The sequence below is a fragment of the Dendrobates tinctorius genome, unplaced genomic scaffold, assembly GCF_039654945.1.
Source record: "Dendrobates tinctorius isolate UK_male_01 unplaced genomic scaffold, ASM3965494v1 ptg000427l, whole genome shotgun sequence".
Taxonomy (NCBI): Eukaryota; Metazoa; Chordata; class Amphibia; order Anura; family Dendrobatidae; genus Dendrobates; species Dendrobates tinctorius.
In genome coordinates, this window is record NW_027362091.1 from 229,364 (window position 1) to 255,282 (window position 25,919).

Below are 25,919 nucleotides of genomic sequence, written 5' to 3' on the forward strand. Positions count from 1 at the left end.
ATGAAATAACTAGAGATGGTCGAACCCAAACAGTCAAGTTTGGTGTCCGCACAAAGGTGACATCAACCCTCCAACTATCACCCCACTTGCCACCGCTACAGGGCAAGTGGGTAGAGCCGAGTAAAGCGCCAGAATTGGCGCATCTATTAGATGTGCCTTTTCTGGGCAGCTGCGGGCTTCTATTTTTAGGCTGGGGGGGGCCAATATCCATGGAACCTTACCTTATCAGCTTGAGAATACCAGCCCCCAGCTGTCTGCTTTATCAAAAGTATGGAAATTCCAGGCTCTACCACCCGTAGATGGAGGTGCTCAGGGGGTAAAAAGACATATATACGTAATGAAGTAAACCCCGGCACTCAAAATGAGGACAAAGGAATGAATGCAAAAGTGAATTTATTGACACACTGCAAAGGGAACCTAACCAGAGCAACAACACCAACGTTTCGGCATAAAGCCTTTCTCAAGGTAGTTGCCTGAAAGGTGTGAACAAATAACAATGGTGGTGAGTGCATGTATATACACGTGATACATAGAGTGAATATATATACAAATATAATACAAATGTACAAAAGAAATACAATGCGAGCGGAACATACATTACTGGTTACAATGAAGAGACACGGGTCACATAGGACGACCGGAAATTTTCACAAGAGGAGGTAAGGTTCCATATATTTCACAGAGTGTGCTTCATAGTAGCATGTAAAAGAAAGGTTCAACATAAGTAGGCATATGTACCAAAGAGAACGATATTAATAAGGGCACAGATAGTGGAACAGCCAGAGATAATGTCCGTAATGGAGGGAAAGGAAAGGAAGAAAAAAAGGAAAGGGAGAAAAAACAAAGAAAAAGAAGGAGGAGAATGGGAAAAAGGGAAGAAAGGAGGGAAAGAAAGAGGGGGAAAAAAGAAAGGGGAGGAAAAAGGAAAGAAAGAGAAAAAGAAAAAAAGAAAAAAAGAAAAAAAAGGAGAAAAAAAGGAGAAAGAAAGAAAGAAAGAAAAAAAGAAAGAAAAGAAGAGAGAAAAGAAAGAGAAGGGAAAGAAGGAAAGAAAGAGAAAGAGAAGGGAAGATAAATAAGAGGAAGAAAATAGGGAGGGAAGAGAAAAGAGGAACAGCGTCCTTCTGCGCTTCACCGCGCGCTACCGCGCGGTCACATGACAGAGCACGTCATGTACTATCACTATCACGCGCATGCCCATTGCGCACCACCGGAAATGATGCCTCCCACGTGACATGGCCGGCCCCTTCATAATGGCGCGGCCCTGCCAGTGTATGTTACGCCGCCGCAGCCGCTTCCACTGCCACATGAGCCTGTCACGGCCATCCACTGCAGGTACCCCCGCTCTGGAACCTTCACTCACTCCTCATCGTTCTCCAGCTGACTAAACCTGTTTACTTTTTCAGGCGTTCACCCACCTTCCACTCTTCTCATATAGTGACCCTGTCACTCCTCCACTTACGGTATGTGCCCTAATCTCCTGAGGCTCTCCAGTGTACTCATCTGCCGTGTTCCTCCTCTCCCTCCTCCTCCTCTTCTTTTTTTTTCTCTCTCTTTCCTCCCTTCCTTTCTTTTCTCTCTCCTTGCTTTTTCTTTGTTTTTTTCCCTTTCCCCCCCTTCTTTTCCTTTCTCTCCCTCCTCCTCTGTTCCTCTTTTCTCTTCCCTCCCTATTTTCTTCCTCTTATTTCTCTTCCCTTCTCTTTCTTTCCTTCTTTCCCTTCTCTTTCTTTTCTCTCTTCTTTTCTTTCCTTTTTTCTTTCTTTCTTTCTCCCTTTTTTTTCTCCTTTTTTTCTTCTTTTTTTTCTTTTTCTCTTTCTTTCCTTTTTCCTCCCCTTTCTTTTTTCCCCCTCTTTCTTTCCCTCCTTTCTTCCCTTTTTCCCATTCTCCTCCTTTTTCTTTGTTTTTTCTCCCTTTCCTTTTTTTCTTCCTTTCCTTTCCCTCCATTACGGACATTATCTCTGGCTGTTCCACTATCTGTGCCCTTATTAATATCGTTCTCTTTGGTACATATGCCTACTTATGTTGAACCTTTCTTTTACATGCTACTATGAAGCACACTCTGTGAAATATATGGAACCTTACCTCCTCTTGTGAAAATTTCCGGTCGTCCTATGTGACCCGTGTCTCTTCATTGTAACCAGTAATGTATGTTCCGCTCGCATTGTATTTCTTTTGTACATTTGTATTATATTTGTATATATATTCACTCTATGTATCACGTGTATATACATGCACTCACCACCATTGTTATTTGTTCACACCTTTCAGGCAACTACCTTGAGAAAGGCTTTATGCCGAAAAGTTGGTGTTGTTGCTCTGGTTAGGTTCCCTTTGCAGTGTGTCAATAAATTCACTTTTGCATTCATTCCTTTGTCCTCATTTTGAGTGCCGGGGTTTACTTCATTACGTATATATGTCTGCTTTATCAAGGCTGGTTGTCAAAAATGGGGGGGGGGGACCCCACGCAGTTATTTTAAACTTATTTAAATAATTTTTTTAAAAAAACAGCGTGGGGACCCCTCTATTCTTGATCTTGATAACTAGCATTTCTGAAGCTGACAGCTGAGGGTTTCAGACCCCAGCTGTGAGTTCTCCCTGGCTGGTTAGCAAAAATACAGCGGAACCCACGATGTTTCTTTTTTTTTTTTTATTTATTTATTTACAGCACAAGAGGGCTGATGAAAACTTCCATTAGCAGCCCCCGCTCTTACCGTTATTAGCGACTGCAGGTTTCAGATGATGGCATCAGCTGTCCCATCAGCTGAGTGCTCCCGCTGTCTTTTGACAACGTGGAGACCGCTGCTCTCTGACCGGTGGGGATGGTTTCACCGTCGATCAGAAGCGGCGTTTGCCGCGCTGTCATGCACATCACAGCAAACAGTGGATGCTCGGGCCCCCCATTCAAGTGAATGGGGTCAGGGTTCAGGTTCGGGTACTGTTCTGGTACCCAAACTTTTTGTAACTGTTAGGCCGAACCCAAACATCCAGGTGTCCGTCCATCTCTAGTAATTAATAACAAGCGATCAAAACATTATATCTACACCAAAAAGTCATCAATAAAAAAGTTAGCTAAGGGCGCAAAAAAAGCTCTCACCCAACCCCAGATCCCAACAAATGGAGATGCTATGGTTCTCGGAATGTGGCGACATGAGGAAAAAAAAAAGTTTTTCTTACAAATTTTGGAAATATTTTTCACCACAAATACATGTTTGGTCTCTGCCTACTCTTACTGACCCAAGTAAATTATATTACCGTCAGTTTTAGCAAGTGAACATGCTTAACCCCTTAATCCCATGTGCCCTGGGACTTAACTCCCAGGGACGGGATAGTATGTCACAGCGATCAGCGGCGCCCACAGTGATCTGTGATGTCTGTGATCTGTCACAGGACAGTGATGTCCCCCCTGGGACAACCTAATAAAGTTTAAAAAAAAAAAAAAAAAGTGTATAAATAATTTAAAAAAAAAAAATCGCTAAATAAATTAGAAAAAAAAAAAAATATTCCCCAATAAATTCATTTTTTGGAAATAAAAAAAGAAAAAAAAACAAACAATAGAAGTACACATATTTGGTATCACCGAGTCCGTAACAACCTGCCCTATAAAACTGTCCCATTAGTTAACCCCTTTAGCAAACCCCTTAAAAAATAAAAATAAAAAACAAAGCAAAAAACAATGCTTCATTATCATACCAAACAAAAAGTGCAATAACGCGCGATCAAAAAGACGCAAAAAATGAGCCGCCACACAGCGTCATCAGCGAAAAAATAAAAAAGTTATAGCTCGCAGAATAAAGCGATTCAAAAATAATTATTTTTTTATATAAAATTGTTTTCATTGCATAAAAGTGCCAAAACATAAAAAAACAACATAAATGAGGTATCGCTGTAACCGTACTGACCCGGAGAATAAAACCGCTTTATCAATTTTATCGCACGCGGAACGGTATAAATGCACCCCCCAAAAGAAATTCATGAAACGCTGGTTTTTGTTCATTCTGCGTCCCAAAAATTGGAATAAAAAGCGATCAAAAAACGTCACGTGCCCGAAAATGGTACCAATAAAAACGTCAACTCGTCCCGCAAAAAATAAGACCTCACATGACTCGAGTCAAAATACGGAAAAATTATAGCTCTCAATATGTGGTGATGCAGAAACTATTTTTACAATAACAAGCGTCTTTTAGCGTGTGACAGCTGCCAAACATAAAAACCGCCATAAATAGTAAATCAAACCCCCCGTTATCACCCCCTTAGTTAGGGAAAAATAATAAAATAAAAAAAATGTATTTATTTCCATTTTCTCATTAGGGTTAGGGCTAGGGTTAGGGCTGATATTAGGGTTAGGGGTGTGTTGGGGTTAGGGTTGGAGTTAGAATTGGGGGTTTCCACTGTTTGGGCACATCAGGGGCTCACCAAATACAACATGGCGTCGGATCTCAATTCCAGCCAATTCTGCGTTGAAAAAGTCAAATGGTGGTCCTTCCCTTCCAAGCTCTGCCATGCGCCCAAACAGTGTTTTACACCTACATATAGGGTATCAACCTACTCAGGACAAATTGCAAAACAACTTTTGGGGTCCAATTTCTTGTGTTACCCTTAGGAAAATAAAAAATTGGGGGCAAAAATATCATTTTTGTGGAAAAAAATGATTTTTTTATTTTCACGCCCAGCGTTATAAACTTCTGTGAATCACTTGGGGGTTCAAAATGCTCACCACACATCTAGATAAGTTCCTTGGGGGGTCTAGTTTCCAAAATGGGGTCACTTGTGGGGGGTTTCCACTGTTTAGGTACATCAGGGGCACTCCAAAAGCAACATGACACCCGCAGACCATTCCATCAAAGTCTGCATTCCAAAACGTCACTACTTCCCTTCCAAGCCCCGACGTATGCCCATACAGTAGTTTTCTCCCACATATGAGGTATCAGCGTACTCAGGACAAATTGGACAACAACTTTTGGGGTCCAATTTCTCCTGTTACCCTTGGGAAAATAAAAAAAAAATGGGGACTAATTGATCATGTTTGTGGAAAAAATACGATTTTTTTATTTTCACGCCCAGGCATTATAAACTTCTGTGAAGCCCTGGGGGGTTCAAAGTTCTCACCAAACATCTAGATAAGTTACTTGGGGGGTCTAGTTTCCAAAATGGTGTCATTTGTGGGGGGTTTCCACTGTTTTGGTACACAAGGGGTTTTCCAATCGCAACATGGTGTCCGATCTCAATTCCAGTCAAAAATGTCAAATGGCGCTGCTTCCCTTCCAAGCTCTGCCATGCGCCCAAATAGTGGTTTACCCCCACATGTGGGGTATCAGTGTACTCAGGACAAATTGCACAATAACTTTTAGTGTCCTGTTACCCTTGGGAAAATAAAAATTGGGGGTGAAAAGATCATTTTTGTGGAAAAAATATGATTTTTTAATTGTACCGCTGTACGTTATAAACTTCTGTGAAGCCCTTGTGGGTTCAAAGTTCTCACCACACATCTACATAAGTTCCTTGGGGGGGTCTAGTTTCCAAAATGGGGTCACTTGTGGGGGGTTTCCACTGTTTAGGTACATCAGGGGCTCTCCAAACGCGACATGGCGTCCGATCTGAATTCCAGCCAATTTTGCATTGAAAAAGTCAAACGGCGCTCCTTCTCTTCTGAGCTCTGCCATGCGCCGAAACAGTGGTTCCCCCCACATATCAGGTATCAGCGTACTCAAGACAAATTGCACAATAACTTTTGCAGTCCAATTTCTCCTGTTACCCTTGGTAAAATAAAAAAAATTGAACCTGAAGTATTTTTTTTGTGAAAAAAAGTTAAATGTTCATTTTTTTTTAAATATTCAAAAAATTCCTGTGACGCACCTAAAGGGTTAATAAACTTCTTGAATGTGGTTTTGAGCACCTTAAGGGGTGCAGTTTTTAGAATGGTGTCACTTTTGGGTATTTTCTATGATATAGACCCCTCAAAGTGGCTTCAAATGTGATGTGGTCCGTAAAAATAAAATGGTGTTGCAAAAATGAGAAATCGCTGGTCAATTTTTAACCCTTATAACGTCCTAACAAAAAAAAACTTTTGGTTCCAAAATTGTGCTGATGTAAAGTAAACATGTGGGAAATGTTACTTATCAAGTTGTTTGTGTGCTGTATCTCTGTGATTTAAGGGCATAAAAATTCAAAGTTGGAAAATTGCGAAATTTGCCAAATTTCCGTTTTTTTTTTTTCACAAATAAACGCAAGTTATTTGAATGAAATTTTACCACTAACATGAAGTACAATATGTCACGAGAAAACAATGTCAGAATCACCGGGATCCATGGAAGCGTTTCAGCGTTATTACCTCATCAAGGTATTTTCGCCTAAAAAATTTGTCATAAAAAGGTTTGATAAGTTGCAAAATTCATGACAAGCTGTGGCATTCCTTACAGCAGAAATCCTCTGACTTTAAAGCGTTCCATCATCAAGCCCGACATGAACAATGCCGGTGTGGCTGAACTGGGGCCTAAATATAAACTGTCATACAGCAGCACCAGGTAAAAATGATCACATATCCTCTAAAAAGGGGTAAGAAACAGTCAGCACTCCCAACCGTTGTGAAACTTGCTGTGAAAATTTTGCAACAACCACAGAAATTGTAGTTACACGGATAGAGAGCCATGCTAGGTGGAAAACAAAAAAACAGATAGGAATTCAAGTCACCACCTTTTCCAATCTGTAAATTTAAAAAAAAACAACACATATTTGATGCTTTTGGTCATGTTGTCTACTTTAAGAAATGGTATAAATAATGGTGTTCAGGTCAAAATGGTAACAATACTGACTAAAGGAGGCACCGCAGTAAAAAACAAGTATTAGGGTGAGTGGACACGTTGTGGTAGGTGATGCGGATTTTTCCGTGCGGATTTGGTAAAATCCGCAGGTCAAAAGACCTGTGGATTATCCTGCGGTATGACACCTCTACAATGGAGCAGGTGTAAAACCACTGCGGATTCGGCACAAAGAAGTGACATGCTGCGGATTTGAAACCGCAGCAAATCGCACGGAAAAATCCGCAGCATGTGCACTGCGTTTTTTTGATTTCCATTGAATACAATGGTACTGTACAACGCAGCTAAATCTGCTGCGGACCCGCAGGGCCAAAACCGCTGCGGATTCGCAGCAGAATCTGCAACGTGTGCACATGGCCTTAGTTAAAAAAAAAAAAAAACACAACAACAACACAACTTATAACACATCTCTACATTGAAATGTTAAAACCGAGAAGGAAAAGTCTTAGTTACTCACCGGTTAACGGTATTTTTCGGAGTCCATGACAGCACCACCTGAGAGAGGGGATCCACCCCTTAGGAACAGGAAACCTACAGATACAAAAGGGTGGCACCTCTCCCACGCATCAGTTGGATTACAGAGCACAAGAGGACTTCCAAGGTTAATGCATGATTTATGTACAGTATTCTTTACAATTATAAACTTTTACCACCAGTGAGCATATACAAGAAATAGACGTGCACACCCCAATCAAACTATAAGGGAGGGAATATACGGGTGCTGTCATGGACTCCGAAAAATACCGTTAACCGGTGAGTAACTAAGACTTTATTCGGTCGTCCATGACAGCACCACCTGAGAGATTTACAGAGAGTAATATCAGCTTTAGGGAGGGACTACAGCCTGCAGCACCCTTATACCAAAAGAGAGGTCTGTGGAAGCACCCAGGTCTAGCCTATAATGATTATAAAAGGTGCTCGGAGAGGACCAAGTAGCCGCCTTACAAATCTGGTCAATGGAGACTTCTGATCTTTCGGCCCATGAGGTTGCCATGGCTCTGGTGGAATGCGCCCTCAGCTTCCCGGGTGGCGACCTGCCCTTTGAGGTGTATGCTATTGAAATCGCATCTCTAATCCATCTGGCTAGTGTATTTTTTGATGCTCTACAACCTTTCCTGGGGCCTTGATGAGAGATAAATAGGGCATTAGCTTTCTTCCAGGGATCGGTGACTGTCAGATATTCTATGAGGCCTCTCCTGACATCCAGGGTGTGTAGTTTCTTTTCCTTCTCGTTAGTTGGATTAGGGAGGAAGGATGGAAGAACTATTTCCTGTGTCCTATGGAAACTAGACACTACCTTCGGCAAGTACGCTGGGTCAGGTCTAAGTATTACCCTATCCTCTTTGAACTGTAAATAAGGAGGACACCTAGATAAAGCCTGGATATCGCTTATTCTGCGGGCTGATGTTAGAGCTACCAGGAAGGCTACCTTGAGGGACAGGTTTTTTAGGGAAGCCGACGAGATAGGTTCGAATGGGGTCTCTGTCATAGCAGTGAGGACTAGATTTAAGTCCCACGGCATGAACCTATCCTTCATTATTGGCCTGGATCTACCTGCCGCCTTAATGAACCTGCTTACCCAATAATTACCAGCGATGTTACAGCTAAACAGAGCCCCCAAGGCTGACACTTGTACTTTAAGGGTACTGGTAGAGAGCCCCATGTCCAGACCTTTTTGTAGGAACTATAATATCTGCATTATAGGCGCTGAATCCCCAGCGACTACTCCTGAGTTTTGAAGGAATTTCTTCCAAATTCTGACAAATTTTTGTGGTAATGATTTTTCTACTCTTAAGTAGGGTGTTAATTAGGTCTGCGGAGAAGCCCTTCTCTTCTAATAATGACCGTTCAAACTCCACGCCGTCAGATGAAGGCCAGCCACCTGAGGATGGAAGACTGGGCCCTGGGACAGGAGATGCGGGATGTCCGGCAGAACCCAAGGATCGGACACCGACATGGTCCTGAGGCATGAGAACCATGCTCTCCTGGGCCAAAATGGAGCGATGACTATAACCCTCGCTCTGTCTTTCCTGATTTTCCTCATCACCAGGGGTAGAAGAGATAGGGGAGGGAAGGCGTAGGCTAGTTTGAAGTCCCACTTTATCAGGAAGGCATCTACCGCCAGAGGATTCTCTCTGGGATTTAGGGAGCAGAATTGTTTCAATTGCCTGTTGTCTCTGGTGGCGAAGAGGTCTACCTCTGGATATCCCCACTTTTGAACAATCAGATTGAATATGGAGGAGTTTAGGGACCATTCCCCTTGCTTTAGCCGATTGCGGCTTAAAAAGTCTGCCGTGATGTTGTCTCTTCCTTTTATATGCAACGCTGTTAAAGATAGAAAGTATTGTTCTGCTAGATGGAACAACCGCTCTGCTACAATCATCAGGGGTCTGGAACGGGTCCCACCTTGGTGATTGATATATGCCACGGCGACCTGATTGTCGGAGAACACCCGCACGTGATGGCCCTGTAGATACACAAGGAGCTTTTTAGCCGCCTGTTCTACTGCTGTCAATTCTTTTAGGTTAGATGACATTCCTTACTGATCATGTTGCCATTGGTCCTGGACTAATATTTCACCCATATGAGCTCCCCAACCGTAAGGACTAGCATCCGTGGTGACTATGCGGGTTACGTTATACTCCCAGGGCACCCCTTTAGACAAGTTATTCTTGTCTAACCACCACTCTAGGGACTCCCTTGTGTTACGGGACAAGGTTAGCTGACCCTCCAAGTAACCCCCAAGGATCTTTTGATGTAATAAGACCTCGCTCTGTAGTTTCCTTGCATGAAACTGGGCCCACTGGACTGCCGGGATACAGGCCGAAAGAGAGCCTAGAAGGGACATGGCTTTCCTGAGGGACATGGTGGGGTTATTGGAGGCGTTCAGGATCTGATAATGGAGGCGAACAAGCTTCTCCGGAGGCAGACGGCATTCCTGTTTTTCAGAATCCAGGGTTAGGCCCAAGAATTGTTGGACTTTCATTGGTTGCAACCGAGACTTTTTGACGTTCAGCAACCATCCTAACCGTTCTAGGGCGGACATTGCCTTTTGTAGCTGTTGTAAACAATGATTCGCCGTTTTACCTACAATAAGAAAATCGTCCAGGTAGGGGATCACCAGAATGTTCGATTCACGTAGATGGGCCATGACCTCCGCTATTACTTTAGTAAACACTCGGGGAGCGACTGCCACTCCAAAAGGGAGGGCCGCATATTGGAAATGTCGAATTGACCCATCCAACTGAACCGCCACTCTGAGAAACCGCTGATGGCCTGCATGGATGGGTATATGGTAGTATGCGTCTTTCAGATCTAACACCACCATAAAGCAGTTTTGGAACAGCAATTTTATTGCAGATTTAATTGTTTCCATTTTAAAAGGACGTATGACCAAAAACTTGTTGAGGGCCTTAAGGTTTATTATTGTCCTAAAGGAGCTGTCTGGTTTGCGGACCAGGAACAGAGGGGAGTAGAATCCCTTCCCCCATTCTCCCTCTGGAACCTCTATCAGGACTTTTTTGGCGCACAGGTCATGAACCTCGGCCTCCAGGGCAGCTTGTTCTGGAGCAGACGACCTGAGTGGGGTGATTTTAAATTGATCAAGGGGAACCCTAGAAAACTCTAGTCGTAGTCCCACGGCTATTATCCCCAATATCCAGCTGCTATTAGAGATCAGAGACCAGGATGGGTAGAAGGCAGCTAGTCTCCCTCCTACCGGGGTAACTAGTCATTGGGGCGGCTTTTTCGTATCTCGAGCTGGACCTTCCTGGCGCCCCCCTCCAAACATGAATCCTGTACCTTTCCTTTTTTTCTCCTCCCATCTGCCCTGATCTCTGGACGGCCTTCTCCGGAAAAAACCTTTTCTGGTAAAAGGACGTCTGTACGAGGGGTTCGGGAGACTGGGAAATTTCTTTTTGTCATCTCCAGCTTTCTCTAACAATTCGTCCAAGACAGGGCCGAATAGGTACTCCCCCTCGCAGGGAATGGAACAGAGACGGGACCGGGCTTGAATATCTCCTGGCCAACATTTTAACCAAAGCGCTCTTCGCGCTGCATTAGATAGACCCGCGGCTTTAGCCGCCATTCTTGCAGAGTCTGCAGAAGCATCGGCTAAAAACGCCGCGGCATTCTGAATGATCGGCAAACTTTTCCGAATAGATGATCTTGAAGCTCCGTCTTTTAGCTCGGAATCCAGCTGATCTAGCCAGACCATCATCGATCTGGCTGTACAGGTGGCAGCTACTGCTGGTCTTAACGCGCCTGCTGACATCTCCCATGTCCCTTTAAGAAAAGAATCCGCTTTTTTATCTAGCGGATCTTTCAAGGAGGCCATATCGTCAAATGGTATGGCAGATTTTTTAGATGCTTTGGCTACTGCTGCGTCTAGTTTCGGGGCTTTATCCCATCTGTTTACTACCGGGTTATCAAAGGGGTATCTACGCTTAAAGGCTGGTGGCATGGAGCCCCTTTTTTCCGGTCTCTTCCATTCTCTGTCAATTAGGTTCTGAACCTTATCGTTTAATGGAAAAGCTCTGTGTTTTTGGGGTCTAGACCCCCGAACATTATGTCCTGTGCTGAGAGTTCCCGTTTTTTGTCCGCTACCCCCATGGTGGACCGTATTGCTTTCACTAATCTGTCCATCTGGTCTAAGGGGAAGCAGAACCGGCTAGAGTCTTCATCCGAGGAAGACGACGAGGAGGCCGAGGAATTATCGCCTTTCCCAGGGGCGACTGAGGTCTCCGAGCCTGAACCACTAGCCTCTCTTCTCCTAGAAGGTTCTCTTTGAGGTAAGACTTTCATTTCTGCCCTGATCATCTCTCTCAGGTTCGAAGTGAAGTCAGGTGTCTCTTCCGCTACCTGCATAAACGGGGGAGAGTATAAGGGCCTGACAATCTACCCCTGGACTCCCTGTCTTTAATAACCCCTACCGTTTGCCGAATGCATGGTTGGCATAATTTTTTAGGGTGGCCATCTGGTAGGGGGGAACTACAGAGGGCACATTCCCTGTGCTTCTGTTTTCCCGTAGCCTTCTTCCCCTGAAAAAAAACATAAGGGAACACTGCATCAGGGTACATTCACGGAGATCTCTTACCCATGCAGATGAATCAGGTACCGGATCACGGAGGGAGGCAGGGGGGTCCTTTCTGGAGGAACTTTCGCGCTCTGGTCGCTAGCTCGTCTCTGTTTTTTCTGCTGGCCACTCGCAAGCGGTTTTGTCGTGGCCTGTTTTTGCGGGCGCTCCTGCGCCTCGTCCTGCTGGTCCAAGGGGGCTTCCGTTGTATCCATTGCTGGGGCCTTCAGAAGCACCCCAGCGGCATCCCCATCTGCCTTATATGGCCTCCTGGTGTCCGGGTCATCAGGTATCCTGCCATAGCATCACCCACCCGGCTTTCCGCACTCCCTCCCCCATGCTCCGGCCCCCCTCGCCTTACCCGGGTCGCCGCGCGACCCCCGGACGGGCATGCACCCGCGTCGCGCGCCGGAGGCCGGCCGGCACCCGACTTCCAGTATCGGCGCTATCGCTCCGCCCCTTCCGCCGCGTCACTTCCGCCGCTCATCAGAGCCCTGCGGGAGCGCGCGCGAAGGAGCCGCGCAGCGCCTCCTGGCCGGAATGCCCCACTGCCCCTCTGCGCACGCCGCCATGAGCCCGCCAGGGGCCAGCACTGACCGGGAGGACCGGGCCTGGGGAAGCGCAGCAGGACCGGGGCATACATACCAGGTGCTGGCGTTTTTGGAGACGGCATCCACCGGACCCCTGCTCCACCTGCTCCGTCCACTGCCGTGGTGACCTACCCGGCCCCACCGTGGCGCCTCCAGGGACCCCGCACTGACCGAGGTAGGAGACGCCCTCGCTACCTGAGTCGGTCAGCTGGCCTGGGTACTCAACGACGACTCCATGACGGACGATCTGTAGAGAGTACTGTCCTCTAGGAACAGGAAACCAACTGATGCATGGGAGAGGTGCCACCCTTTTGTATCTGTAGGTTTCCTGTTCCTAAGGGGTGGATCCCCTCTCTCAGGTGGTGCTGTCATGGACGACCGAATAAAGTTGTGCTCTCCCATCGAGCTGGTGGCGTGGAAGGCGAGCGTCATTGTTCGGTGATTACACAGGAGCTGCCAGCAGATGATTTTGATGAATTGCCCAAGTGCAGTCAGCTGCAGAGCCTTCCTCAGAGGACCATTACCCTTCACGAACTTGGACATAGGTCGTGTCGCTGGCTTTGAGGCGGGATCTGGCGCCAAGACCGCATCTTTACCTGCACACGATAGCTGATCTGATCCGAGATCCACCCTCAGCTGTTAACCAGTTAAATGCTGCTGCTGTCAATCACCGACAGCGGCATTTAACACATACCGGCCAGAAGCACGTCACAAGTCCTGACCATCAGCGCCCATAACAAGATCGGTTGTCATGACAGTCTGCAAGAAACTCTTGTGCCAGTCATCGTGAATCTCCTATGAACTCAGGCCCTTGGCCCGGCATTCATAGATCATGATTTCTGCTACACACAGCAGTGCTGAAGCCCTGCTAAGTGTAGCACAGGAGATCGCATGACTGCAGCTTCAAGTCTCCTAAGGGAACTATGAAAGACAGTAAAAAAAAAAAAAAAAGTTTTAAAAAAAATTAATAAAATTTCAAATGTCCCTTACAAAATAATTAAAAAAAAAATTGGTATCACTGCGTTCAGAAATGTCCAATCTATCAAAATTTAAAGTAAATGAATCCGATCGGTAAACAGAATAATGAGAAAAAAAAATCTAAACTCCAGAATTACTTTTTTTTGGATTCTACAACATCGCAATAAAATGAAATAACTAGAGATGGGCGAACCCAAACAGTCAAGTTTGGTGTCCGCACAAAGGTGACATCAACCCTCCAACTATCACCCCACTTGCCACCGCTACAGGGCAAGTGGGTAGAGCCGAGTAAAGCGCCAGAATTGGCGCATCTATTAGATGTGCCTTTTCTGGGCAGCTGCGGGCTGCTATTTTTAGGCTGGGGGGGCCCAATATCCATGGAACCTTACCTTATCAGCTTGAGAATACCAGCCCCCAGCTGTCTGCTTTATCAAGGCTGGTTGTCAAAAATGAGGGGGACCCCACGCCGTTATTTTAAATTTATTTAAATAATTTTTTTAAAAAAACAGCGTGGGGACCCCTTTATTCTTGATCTTGATAACTAGCCTTGCTGAAGCTGACAGCTGAGGGTTTCAGACCCCAGCTGTGAGTTCTCCCTGGCTGGTTAGCAAAAATACAGCGGAACCCACGATGTTTTTTTTTTTTTTTATTATTATTTACAGCACAAGAGGGCTGATGAAAACTCCCATTAGCAGCCCCCGCTCTTACCGTTATTAGCGACTGCAGGTTTCAGATGATGGCATCAGCTGTCCCATCAGCTGAGTGCTCCCGCTGTCTTTTGACAGCGTGGGAACCGCTGCTCTCTGACCGGTGGGGATGGTTTCACCGTCGATCAGAAGCGGCGTTTTCCGCGCTGTCATGTACATCACAGCAAACAGTGGATGCTCGGGCCCCCCATTCAAGTGAATGGGGTCAGGGATCAGGTCCGGGTACTATTCTGGTACCCGAGCTTTTTGTAACTGTTTGGCCGAACCCAAACATCCAGGTGTCCGCCCATCTCTAGTAATAACAAGCAATCAAAACATTGTATCTACATCAAAAAGTCATCAATAAAAAAGTTAGCTAAGGGCGGAAAAAAAGCCCTCACCCAACCCCAGATCCCAACAAATGGAGATGCTATGGTTCTCGGAATGTGGCGACATGAGGGAAAAAAAAAATGTTTTTCTTACAAATTTTGGAAATATTTTTCACCACAAATACATGTTTGGTCTCTGCCTACTCTTACTGACCCAAGTAATTATATTACCAAGTCAGTTTTAGCAAATGAACATGCTTAAAAAAAAAAAAAAAAATTGTGGAAATGCACTTTTATCAATTTCACCACACTTGGAATTTTTATTATTTACGGTACCTTTTTTTTTTTTTTTTTTACAGTTTTCCAGGACACTCTATGGTAATGAAATGGGGCCTGCTGGACCCCCTAAAGTAAGAGAACATCCGAACTCTGGGGTCTGAACGGAGTTCAGAGTATAAAGTGAAAACTCCCAAATTGCACATTTGACCATGAACTTTGTAAACCAGACATTACTTCTCACAACAACCATTTCCCTTCTCTCACCCCCTCTACATAAACACTAAAGTGCACTAATCCTAGTTTGTTTCTTGCAACATTTCAGACCTCAGAAGATGACATCTTTTTCTCCTTGTTTGCAAAGTTCATGTGGAAATTCCAAGCAGAGACCCCCCCCCCCCTCCTCCCAGTCTGACACTGGACGGGGCACTGTGAGCCTCGTGCACCAGGCAGGGCCCCAAAAGAGATTCTCGTAAACCTGGAACACGCCTAAAAAAAAAAAGGAAATTCTGAGATTGAGAAATGTCCAGACCAGAGAGCCCTCTCCACGGTCACCAAATTAGTGATTGCACCAAAGACGCCGATTGGTGCAACGACTAGAGACCAACTGGGATAAATAGAAGCACTGCCCAAAATCTCCACTGCAGACCCCAGAGGGAGGCGCAGACTGAGGACCCCACATACAGGTGAGATGATACTACCGACTGTACTTACGGATCACAGATGAGATTCTGCAGAATTTGGGAGCCCAAATGACTTTTTTTTTTTTAGTAGCAATGAACACAAAATCCTTTCAGTTACTGATTTATGATCGCAATGAACCGGAACTAAAGTGTGCAGTGAATATTATTTAATCCAAAATAATAAATCTAGAACATCTGGATTTTAGGGATTTTATTCTGCGTCATGTTCTGCATTATATTATTCTCAGCTTCCACCTAGGAGGCGTTTAAAATTACGACCGCCTGATAATGCAGAACATTGATATTTGGGCACCTCTGTGGCGTCACTGATACAAGATTACATAGATGTTATTTTATGCAAATATATTTTAAGTCGCAAAATTGAGAACGGTAATTGTTTTCATGGATTTAAAGAGGTTTTTCCACTAATAAACAGGAGGTTGCAGGCGATCAGTGGCTGGTGATCGGCTGCAGTGGTTAAGTCACCACATCATCAGATGTTGAGGACAGGAGACCAGTGGGGCACGCAGCACAGAGTGCAGGAGAGCAACATGTCTAGGAGGGGGGAAAGTTTGCTTTGCTTTCTTACACCACTTTGGTCAAATAAAAAGGACTGCCTGCAGGTTTTGCTCTGCAATCTGAGAGTAGCAGCATGTAGTGGCAGATACCCCGATTCCAGTGATGCATCTCTTGTTAGGCTGTGTGCTTAAGTTTAAATGCATCTAGTGTTTTATCAGCAGGAGATGATCACTGCAGGACTAGGTGTCTTGTGCCAAGCAGTTTGGCTAATCTGTGTAATCCCACCTCTGATTGGCAGTGTCCTGCATTGTCGGCAAGCTACCAATCAGAGGTGCGGGTGGAGTTATACAGAGCTCAACATTCTGAGCTCCGCTACATCTACATCTGTGACAACAGGGATGCTATCAAAACTGCAAACAGCCCAATAAGTGACACATCGCTGGAATCCAGCTCTCTGCACATACATCATGCTGCTCATTTTATATAACAAAAACATGCTAAAGTTTTCCTTAAAGTAACTTTTTTTTAGAAGTGGAAAACCCATTTATTAGGTTGTTTACCCCAACCTCCATCTTGCTACAGCTAAATCCAGGGTCTGGATATATGGATATTTTACCTTATTTTATTAGTTCTTCAATTTATGGAAGGCCGCTTTGATGATCTACTTTAAAGTGATGGAACCTGTTTTTATTTTCTATTAAGGAAATTGCATAAATATTGACTCCCTAATAATCCTCACTTGAGTTGGTGGGAGAGTGGGATTTAGAGTCAGAGCAGCAAATCCAATCTGTGGCTCTCCAGCAGTTGCAATACTACAACTCCCAGAGTGCCCTGGTAGCCATAGGCTGGAAATGGTAGTACTGCTACTGCTGAAGAGTCACAGGTGGGAATATCAGCCGTATCTAGACTGGGTGTGTGATGACTGTCAGTGCTGATGCAGTCCCATAATTGGCTTGTTTTATCCAATGCAGACAAGAGCGCCCCCTGCTGATTCCCAATGAGGCTTTCAGTGCTCGTCCTGCTGCTGCTGTCCGTGGCTGTGGCCCAGGCACAGCTACAATGGTTGAAAAATAAAGGCAGACAAGTCAAGACCAACGTCCGAGACGCTGCCAGGTTTACGAAGCAGGCAGCGCAAGGTAGGTGCCGTGCGACCAGACGTGATGAAGTAACAGACTTCTATGACTCTGTAGTTTGGCTGCTATAAGTTCCGTACAGATTTATTTCTCTGTTGTGCGCTGCATTGAAAATGAGTCTCATACATACATGGGTCTCCGACAAAATATAGAATTTGACGGGAAATTAGACATTCAGTCTCCACTAGGGGGGGCTATAACTTGTCTCCTGCAGTGGTCACTTCATATAACGTCACATGACCGCTGCAGCCATTGATTGGCAGCATCCTTCATTATGCCATTGGAGGAGACAGAACTGCGCCCATCCGGAAGGTAAGGATATAGATATTTTATGCTGTACAGTGGTTGTCTGGTAATGGAATAAATTAGCCCATAATGGCCTTACAGTTCTTCTACAAGGCCTTTAAAAGCAAGCCAATCAAAATGTTCTAGTTGTCTTTCAATTACCAGATCTCTCCATTGCGGGGTGCAATAACAATAATAAATGTATATCGGGGGCTTGTTATAAAAGGAATTCTCTGCTTCACTTCTATATGACGGCTCTTAGTGTTCAGATAAATATTTTCCCTCCAAATATAAAGCGGGGGGCACTTATGCGTTGTAGGGTCATGGGATATGGCTCGAGCCTATAAAGATATGAGAGAAGCCAACTACAAGGATGCTGACAAGTATTTCCATGCCCGGGGGAATTACGATGCTGCAAAGCGAGGAAAGGGAGGTGTCTGGGCATCCAGGGTTATAAGGTAAGTGACCCTATAGACCTGGGCTGACGCAAGAACCATCAGAACTATCACTAAGCAATAAATGTAGGACATCATCCATTGTGGTGAAGTTTATAACTACATAACACACACAATAGTAATTACTTACATTGATAATTTACTTATCCAAAACATATACGGTACTCTAGTCACACCCAAAGATACATTCATAATAATGGTGGTTGCTGCTTGATTGGAGCTGGTAATCGCCTCCCACAATGCACCATCCTCTGCTGTATGATGGGAGCTTTTGGGGTGGAAACCCAATTAACTGACTATATAGGTGGTCAGTGATACCCAGCAATAGGGGACAACACCCCCACACACAATTAGTTTGTTAGTATGGTCCTGTCTTAAAGGCATTTTCCATCATTGACGGTCCACCTGCTGAGGCGCCCACCGATCCAGAGAATCGGGGCTCTGAAACGCCCCGTGTGAATGGATCGGAGGTTGGTCATAGGCACGGCTGCTACTTTCATCCTAATAAGAGTGCATGATCACGGCAGAGCGCAGCTCTCTGCTATCTCCAGCAGACCCATCAAGAATGAATGTAGTGGCAGTGCATAAAATCAACCTCTGCGCCAGTCACATGGGGCATTTCAGAGCCCAGGTTCTTGGGATCGGTGGGTTCCCAGCAGTTGAACCTTCAGCGATTGGGAAGGTAGGGGATAACTTTTAAACTTAAGTACCCCTTTAAAAAAAAGTAAAGAGAAGTGAACAAGCAGAAGCTTCAGAAAGGTGGGAGCGCGACTCCTGAGAGTTAACAGGAAATCAGTAGAATGTAAAAGGCAGCTCTGGATGTGACAGCTACTGTATAGTAAGCCTTTATCCATTTCTATCTTACCGCAGTAACGCAAGAGAACGTGTCCAGACCATTGGTGGCAGAGGACTTGCTGACAGCGCGGCAGATCAGAGGGCAAACAATTGGGGGCGCAGCGGCCGGGACCCCAATCGCTTCAGGCCTAAAGGACTCCCCAAGAAATACTAGACTCATGCCTTGAAATAAAATTGCGCAGCTGCGGCTATCAGGAAGGTTATCAAAGAGCTTCTTGGATGCGATTCAGGGGGCATCTACGTAGATACACAATATTCATGGAGACTTCAGCAATAAAATGGTTTTGCTACATTTATAGAGCCATTATTATTATTACATTTATAGAGCCGTGTAATTTCTAAGATCTATACAAACCTGTGACAGGATGCATCACTGCTGCCAAGTACAAGACAGTAACAAACCCTCCACTGTACAGGACTATAAGTACTCGGTCACCGATATGTAAGCGGCAGTAGGAAAAACAAAAAAAAAAATTAATAACATGAAAGAAAACATTATAGGGTTAAGGTGTCTAAATTACAAAGGCTCCTCTCAGTGCATGGTGTGAACACTGACATGACACCACTGCAGCGCCTATAGTAGCATCACTGCTGCCAATGGCCCGATCCTTCCATTATAGTAGCAGAGCTCCGCTGAAGTCGCTACACACAGATGCGCGGCAATAGGCAGTGTGTCACTGAGCAGGTCTGATGTCCGTGTGTCAGTGTTTGAGGACAGAGAAGATATTTTTTGTAATTGTGGATAAGACTAATGTCACAATTGCAACACATTTAGACCCAAGGTTTCTATTAATTGGACTAGAACATAGGTGTCAAACTATGCAGCCCGTCAGCTCATGAAACGTCAGCACTGCTCTGCCCAGCTCTCAGCAAGGGGAAAGTGAAGTGTGTGCCAGAGCTCAAAATCTAATATGGCAGCCACCCCCAATAATACGTACTACATCGACTCAGGCAGTGCTTAGCAGAGGGGATGGAGCACAGCCAGCACAAACCGTGAATGCAGTGCACGCAGTCAGCCAGCACAGTAATTGGACACAAAGAACGGCAGTCAGCCAGCACTTTTGTGTGGCTCCATTTCTGAATCAGAGCAGTGGCAGCCAGTACTTGGCCCAGGGTGCAGTCCACCTTGGACACGGAGGTATGGCACGGCTCTCTTAGCCCTACTACTGCTTATAGCCCTTGGCCAGCCTGTGCTCGATCCATGTTGCACAGACGTCTGCCCCTACAATTACAAGTGGCCCTTTGAGGTCAACCATAATGCTGATGCGGCCCTGGGTGAAAATGAGTGACACCCCTGGACTAGAAAAAGCCTTAGCACCGCAAAAACTTGACACCAGTCTCATCCACATAGAAAAAGGCGCTTTATTCACTCCCGTCCTGTACACCGCATCAACCTTTTTTTCCGTCCCACTGTGCCCACTCATCACTGGTCATGTAATAATAACTCCTGACGATTATCCGTCAGCCCAGATCGGTGAAAGCGGCAACTATAATAACGTCAATAACTCCAGCCCCTCTATGGGAGATTAGAATCATTTTCTATATTTTCGGCCTTCTGTATTGGAGATGGGGCCACACTGTATCCACCCACCTGTCCAAAAAGTTGTATCCAGTGGGGCCATTTATTGAGCATTGTCTCATACCACAAAGTTAATAGTGGAGTAAGAGGAATCTGACTTATTAGGGCAGGAGTACAATCCTCCGCCCCATCAGCTCTGCACGTCATACCGCTGTCCGGTGAATGTGTCGGCCCCCAGCCACCAAGCCCCGGCCACCCCAGCCAACGAGACCCAGCCGCCCCAGCCACAGAGACCCAGCCACAGAGACCCAGCCACAGAGACCCAGCCACAGACCCCCGGCCGCCCCAGCCACGGAGCCCCGGCCACCCCAGCCAACAAGACCCAGCCACAGAGCCCTGGCCGCCACCGAGCCCTGGCCGCCCCAGCCAACGAGACCCAGCCACCGAGCCCTGGCCGCCCCAGCCAACGAGACCCAGCCACCGAGACCCAGCCACAGAGCCCCGGCCGCCCCAGCCACAGAGACCCAGCCACAGACTCCCGGCCGCCCCAGCCACCGAGCCCCGGCCACCCCAGCCAACAAGACCCAGCCACAGAGCCCTGGCCGCCCCAGCCAACAAGACCCAGCCACAGAGCCCTGGCCGCCCCAGCCAACAAGACCCAGCCACAGAGCCCTGGCCGCCCCAGCCAACGAGACCCAGCCACAGAGCCCTGGCCGCCCCAGCCAACGAGACCCAGCCACCGAGACCCAGCCACAGAGCCCCGGCCTCCCCAGCCACAGAGACCCAGCCACAGACTCCCGGCCGCCCCAGCCACCCCAGCCACGGCCACCCCAGCCAACAAGACCCAGCCACAGACTCCCGGCCGCCCCAGCCACCCCAGCCACGGCCACCCCAGCCAACAAGACCCAGCCACAGAGCCCTGGCCGCCCCAGCCAACGAGACCCAGCCAACGAGACCCAGCCACAGAGCCCCGGCCGCCCCAGCCACAGAGCCCCGGCCACCCCAGCCAACGAGACCCGGCCACCCCAGCCAACGAGACCCGGCCACCCCAGCCAACGAGACCCGGCCACCCCAGCCAACGAGACCCGGCCACCTGCTGGAAGTATACAAGCAGCACTTTATTCCTGCGGGGGGGGGGGATGAGATTTGGTTTAATCTTTTCCACTTCTCTTCTGCTGTAAAACATAAATAACATCCGCAGCACAGGGGTGAGAGTCCACAGCTTCTCCCACTACAGGTAATAGTCACGTGTCTATGGAAAATTCCTTTAATTAAAGGGGAAGTTCCCTCACTTTCAATACTGGTATCCAGAGAGGTCTGCGAGCTCAGGACGTCACTGACACCAAAACTGAGGTGGCACAGAAGACACAGCGCCCCTCAGAGGCAGGAGCGTCCACACCTGACACAAACAGCAACCTACAGCGTCAGTCTCTGGGAACTTTCCATTTATAATGTGGGGGGGTCATACCATTCACCACTGTCCTGTATACGGCGCGTCACAGAAGGACAGACGGACGGCGCACACCGGGACTCGGGTCGCATGATGTGGCCGCCGGTACTTTCAATTTCTCTCCTCTCTGACACAGTGACCCGCCGCCCCGAGCAGCCACTCACTACTCACCCATCCTGCTGCACGTCTCCGACGTCACGAGAAGCCCCGCCCAGTCTCGTGAGGTAATGCTTGAAAGCCCTGCAGGTCACGTGACCGGCTACAGCCGCATCTACGGAAGCCCGCGAGGGATAAAACACCTCACACATATCACGTTTGACTTTCGTTACCTTCTGTCTGGCCGCTCTGGCCCCGTTTTGGGCTGTGATGTGAACTCTGCAAAATCCCACCTCTAAGGCCTCTTTCACACATCAGTTTTTTGCCTTCAGGCGCGATCCGGCTTTTTTTTGTAAAACCGGATCCGGCAAAATGCAATGCCGGATCCAGTTTTTCCCCATTGACTTGCATTAGCGCCGGATCGTGCCGGATGGCATTGCGTTTCATCCGTTTTTTGCCGGATCCGGCAACTTGTCTCATTCCGGCGTCTGGAAAAAACGGCTACTGTAACGTTTTTTGTCTCCGGCGAAAAAGCCGGAAGCGCCGGATCCGGCGCTTCCAGCTTTTTGCTACAATGAAAGTCTATGGGCGCCGGAATGCGCCGGATCCAGAAAAAGACGGATCCAGCCACCGGATCCGGTTTTTTTAAGTCTGCGCATGCTCAGATCCAATTGGCCAGCCCCCCAGGAACAGAGACGGATCCAGAAAAAAAACGGATCCGTTTCTACAGTTCTCCAAAATTTATGCCGGATCCGTTTTTTCTAAAAAAAGCCGGATCCTGCCTGACGGCAAAAAACTGATGTGTGAAAGTAGCCTAAGGCCCCTTTCACACATCAGTTTTTTTGCCACCAGTCACAATCCGTCGAGTTTTGAAAAAACTGATCCGGCGACTGATGCTGCTGGATCCGTTTTTTCTCATAGACTTGTATTAGTGACGGATAGCCTCATGTTTCATCCGTTGGCTACGTCGAAAAATTGGACAGCGACAAATCCGTCGCTGTCCAATTTTTGCTAGAATGGAAGCCTATGGGTGGCGGATTGCATTTTTTTTTTTTTTTTTAACTGTGCATGCGCCGACACTGTGTGCCTGTATGGTGTGTGGCAGGCCTGTGTAGTGGTCTGCGGAGCTGTGCGGGGGGGGGGTGTAGGCTGGCATTGTCCAACGGGACAACAAGTCCCATCAGGTAATGCCTGTGACAGTGATTGACATATTAGCCAATGATGGGTCAGTAGTAGTCCCATCATCTGGCTAATGTGTTGAATGTTTTTAAAAAAAAACCTATATAGTTCATACCATATTCTGCTAATCCCTGAAGCCCTTGGTCATCCGAAAAAAAATTAAATTAATAAACCGTAACAATATACTCCCTGTGACCCACGAAGATCTCCTGTGGAGAGCTGTCACATCAGCTGATTCAACCGATCTCCAGGGGCTCCAGTGATACAATGACGGAGATAATCCTCCGCATTGTAGCACTCCAGCGCTGACAGGTCACCAGAGTTCACCTGTCACTTTGCAGCACTACAGCGTGAGAATTTTCTCACGTTGTAGTGCCTTAAAGCGAGAGTCTTATCTCCGATGACACACTGGTTATCTCCGGTCAGTGTGTAATTGGAGGCCTATAGAGAGGTCACATCTGCTGATGTGACAGCTCTTATAGGGGAAATCGTTGTGGGACAATCGTTATTAATGAGATTACGTCGGACAGGGAGTATATTGTTGGTTTGGTTTTTTATTTTTTTTGCAGGTGATGGAGGGCTTCAACTGGATAGGCGTGTAATAAAAATTCTGACAAAATGTGTTGTGTTTTCTTTCGTCAAAATACTTTATTCTTGTGGTTTTTTAACCCTTTATTAATATAAGATTAATAATGGATGTGTCTTATTGATGCCTATCCATTATTAACCAGGTGTAATGTCACCTTACAATAGCAAGGTGACATTAACCCCTTATTACCCCATATCCCACCGCTACACTGCAGTGGGAAGAGAGGGGCTAAGCGCCAGACTTGGCGCATCTTAGAGATGCGCCCTTTCTGGGGCGGGTATGGGCTAGTAATTGTAGCCAGTGGAGGGGGGCAATATCCATGGCTCCTTCCTAGGCTATGAATATTAGCCTACTGCTGTCTACATAGCCTTTCTGGATATAAAATATAGGGGGACCCCACGTCATTTTTGGGGGTCTCCCTATTTTAATAGCCAGTAAAGGCTATGCAGACAGCTGCGGGCTAATATTCATAGCCCTGGAAGCGGGCTAATATTCATAGCCCTGGAAGATCAAGGATTACCCCCTTCCCAGGCTACAAATATTTGCCCCGGCCGTTGGCTTTCCCCTTCTAGTGCAGAAAAATGCGCGGGAGCCCACAGGTTTTTTTTTTATTAAATATATACATAGAGCTATATTCATAGATATATAGCCACATGTATCTATGTATTCTATCTATCCCATATCTATCGATTATCTGTGTTTTTAAAAACAGACCAGTCAAAAAATAGAAGAAACTGATGAAAAAACGGATCCATCGAGTCGATGGATTGTGACTGACGTCAAAAAAACAATATGTGAAAGCAGCCTGATTCATGTCTGAAGTAAATTCATTCACACAACCCACAATATGGATTCACGACTTCAGGACACAATCTCTTTTATACCAAAGTTAAAACAGACATAAGGCCGGGATAATAAACTGTATTTTTTTTTTCCATACAAGCTCTTGTTATCTATTTAAAACACAACGGGCCACATTGATCTAAATTGTCTGAAATAAAACTGTCCTTTTTGCAACCAGGAACCAATCAAAGGTCACCTTTTCATGTCTTATGTATATCTGTTAGAATGAAAGCTGAGATCTGATAGGTTGCTGTCATAAATTGAAAGCTATGTTTAGATTGGTTACTGTGGTAAACTGAAAGCTAAGCTCTGATTGGTTGCTACGGTAAAATCAAACCAAGCTCTGCTTGGTTGCTATGGGGGAAAAAAATAGTTTTAGGCCACGTTTACACCTTCAGTATTTGGTCAGTATTTTATATCAGTATTTGTAAGCCAAAACCAGGAGAGGAACAATCAGAGGAAAAGTACAATAGAAACCCGTCACCACTTCTGTATTTATCACCCACTCCTGGTTTTGGCTTACAAATACTGATGTAAAATACTGACCGAATACTGAACGTGTCCTTACTGTAACCTAGTTTTGCTGAATTTGCTCCAAATGTATTTTCCTGTAAAATTAGGATCTCCGTCAGTAATAAAAGCACAGGCTCTCCACTTTTTAAATCCTTTCATCAACGTAACTGTAGGAGGGCTTTTTTTTTTTTTTTTTTGGTTGGAACCGTTGTAGTTTTGAATGACGCCATTCATTTTACAATATGATCTGTTGAAAAATGGGAGGGTGGGACAGAATCCAAGTGCAGAGAAATGGTTAAAATAAAAAGCAATTCTGCCTCTGTTTTTAGGGTGGTAAAAGTTACCTGATAAAGTGACCGACTAGGATTATGTCAAGACTGAACTAAAATTCTAAAATTCATAACTTTGTAAAAACAAAAAAAGATGAGATGTGTAACTTTTTACTTTCCCATCTATGGACCGGGTGAGGGATTGCATTTTCAGGCACGCTGTAGCTTTTGGCACCCGGACTTTATACTCCTATGCAAAAGTAACATGTAACATGTAACAGAGACATTGGAATTTTTAAGGGGTTTTCTGGATTCAGAAACCCTCTGGCCCCAGGTGGTTTTTTTTTACAAAAAAAAAAAAAAAAAAAAAAACAACCTTCTTTACTCACCCTCCCCGGGGTGCTGCACTGAGTCTCAGCTGCCGCTCCCGGTGTCCGATTTTGTCTACAGTATGTGAGAATCATGTGGGAATAGTGGATGAGGGCAGGTATATCTCGCCCAGATACCTTTCCTATGTGGCCTAGTCTGGTCAGTATCGCACCTGCTTACTAATGGATAATGGGAGGTGGATATAAAAGGATGCAAGGTGGTTGTGTGAGTGTCTCAGCCTGGGAACACAGAGAGCCTGTCTGTGTGAGAGACACACACGTGAGTGGAAGCAGTGCCCACTGCAACTGTGGTTTGGCTGGACGGGAGAAGCCCGCCAGTTGGTAGTTAGGTTGTCCATTGTTTAGTTAGTGCCGGACAGGCAAGGATTTGTTTTATGTTTTATTTCCTTTTGCATTG

The 25,919-nt window shown here is 46.1% G+C and overlaps 2 protein-coding genes across 6 annotated transcripts in view; one reads left to right on the forward strand and one right to left on the reverse strand.

The window, feature by feature from the left end:
- The window catches only part of SAAL1 (serum amyloid A like 1), a 66,586-nt gene extending 40,913 nt beyond the window's left edge, over positions 1-25,673 (reverse strand). Inside the window, exon 1 of one of the 5 annotated variants that reach the window (XM_073564084.1) lies at positions 25,523-25,673. Coding sequence is in view for 2 of the 5 variants with exons in the window: in XM_073564085.1 (XP_073420186.1) it covers positions 19,031-19,046 (16 nt within the window). In the remaining 3 variants the exon portion in view is untranslated. The other 4 variants (XM_073564081.1, XM_073564083.1, XM_073564082.1 and 1 more) reach the window with 4 other exon arrangements.
- Positions 15,176-18,967, forward strand: LOC141076783 (serum amyloid A-5 protein-like). Its single transcript, XM_073564087.1, has 4 exons — positions 15,176-15,431; positions 16,919-17,083; positions 17,685-17,823; positions 18,691-18,967. The coding sequence occupies exons 2-4, from the start codon at positions 16,945-16,947 to the stop codon at positions 18,827-18,829; spliced, it is 417 nt and encodes a 138-aa protein (XP_073420188.1). The 5' UTR covers positions 15,176-15,431; positions 16,919-16,944; the 3' UTR covers positions 18,830-18,967.
- Positions 25,674-25,919: the final 246 nt, after the last annotated feature.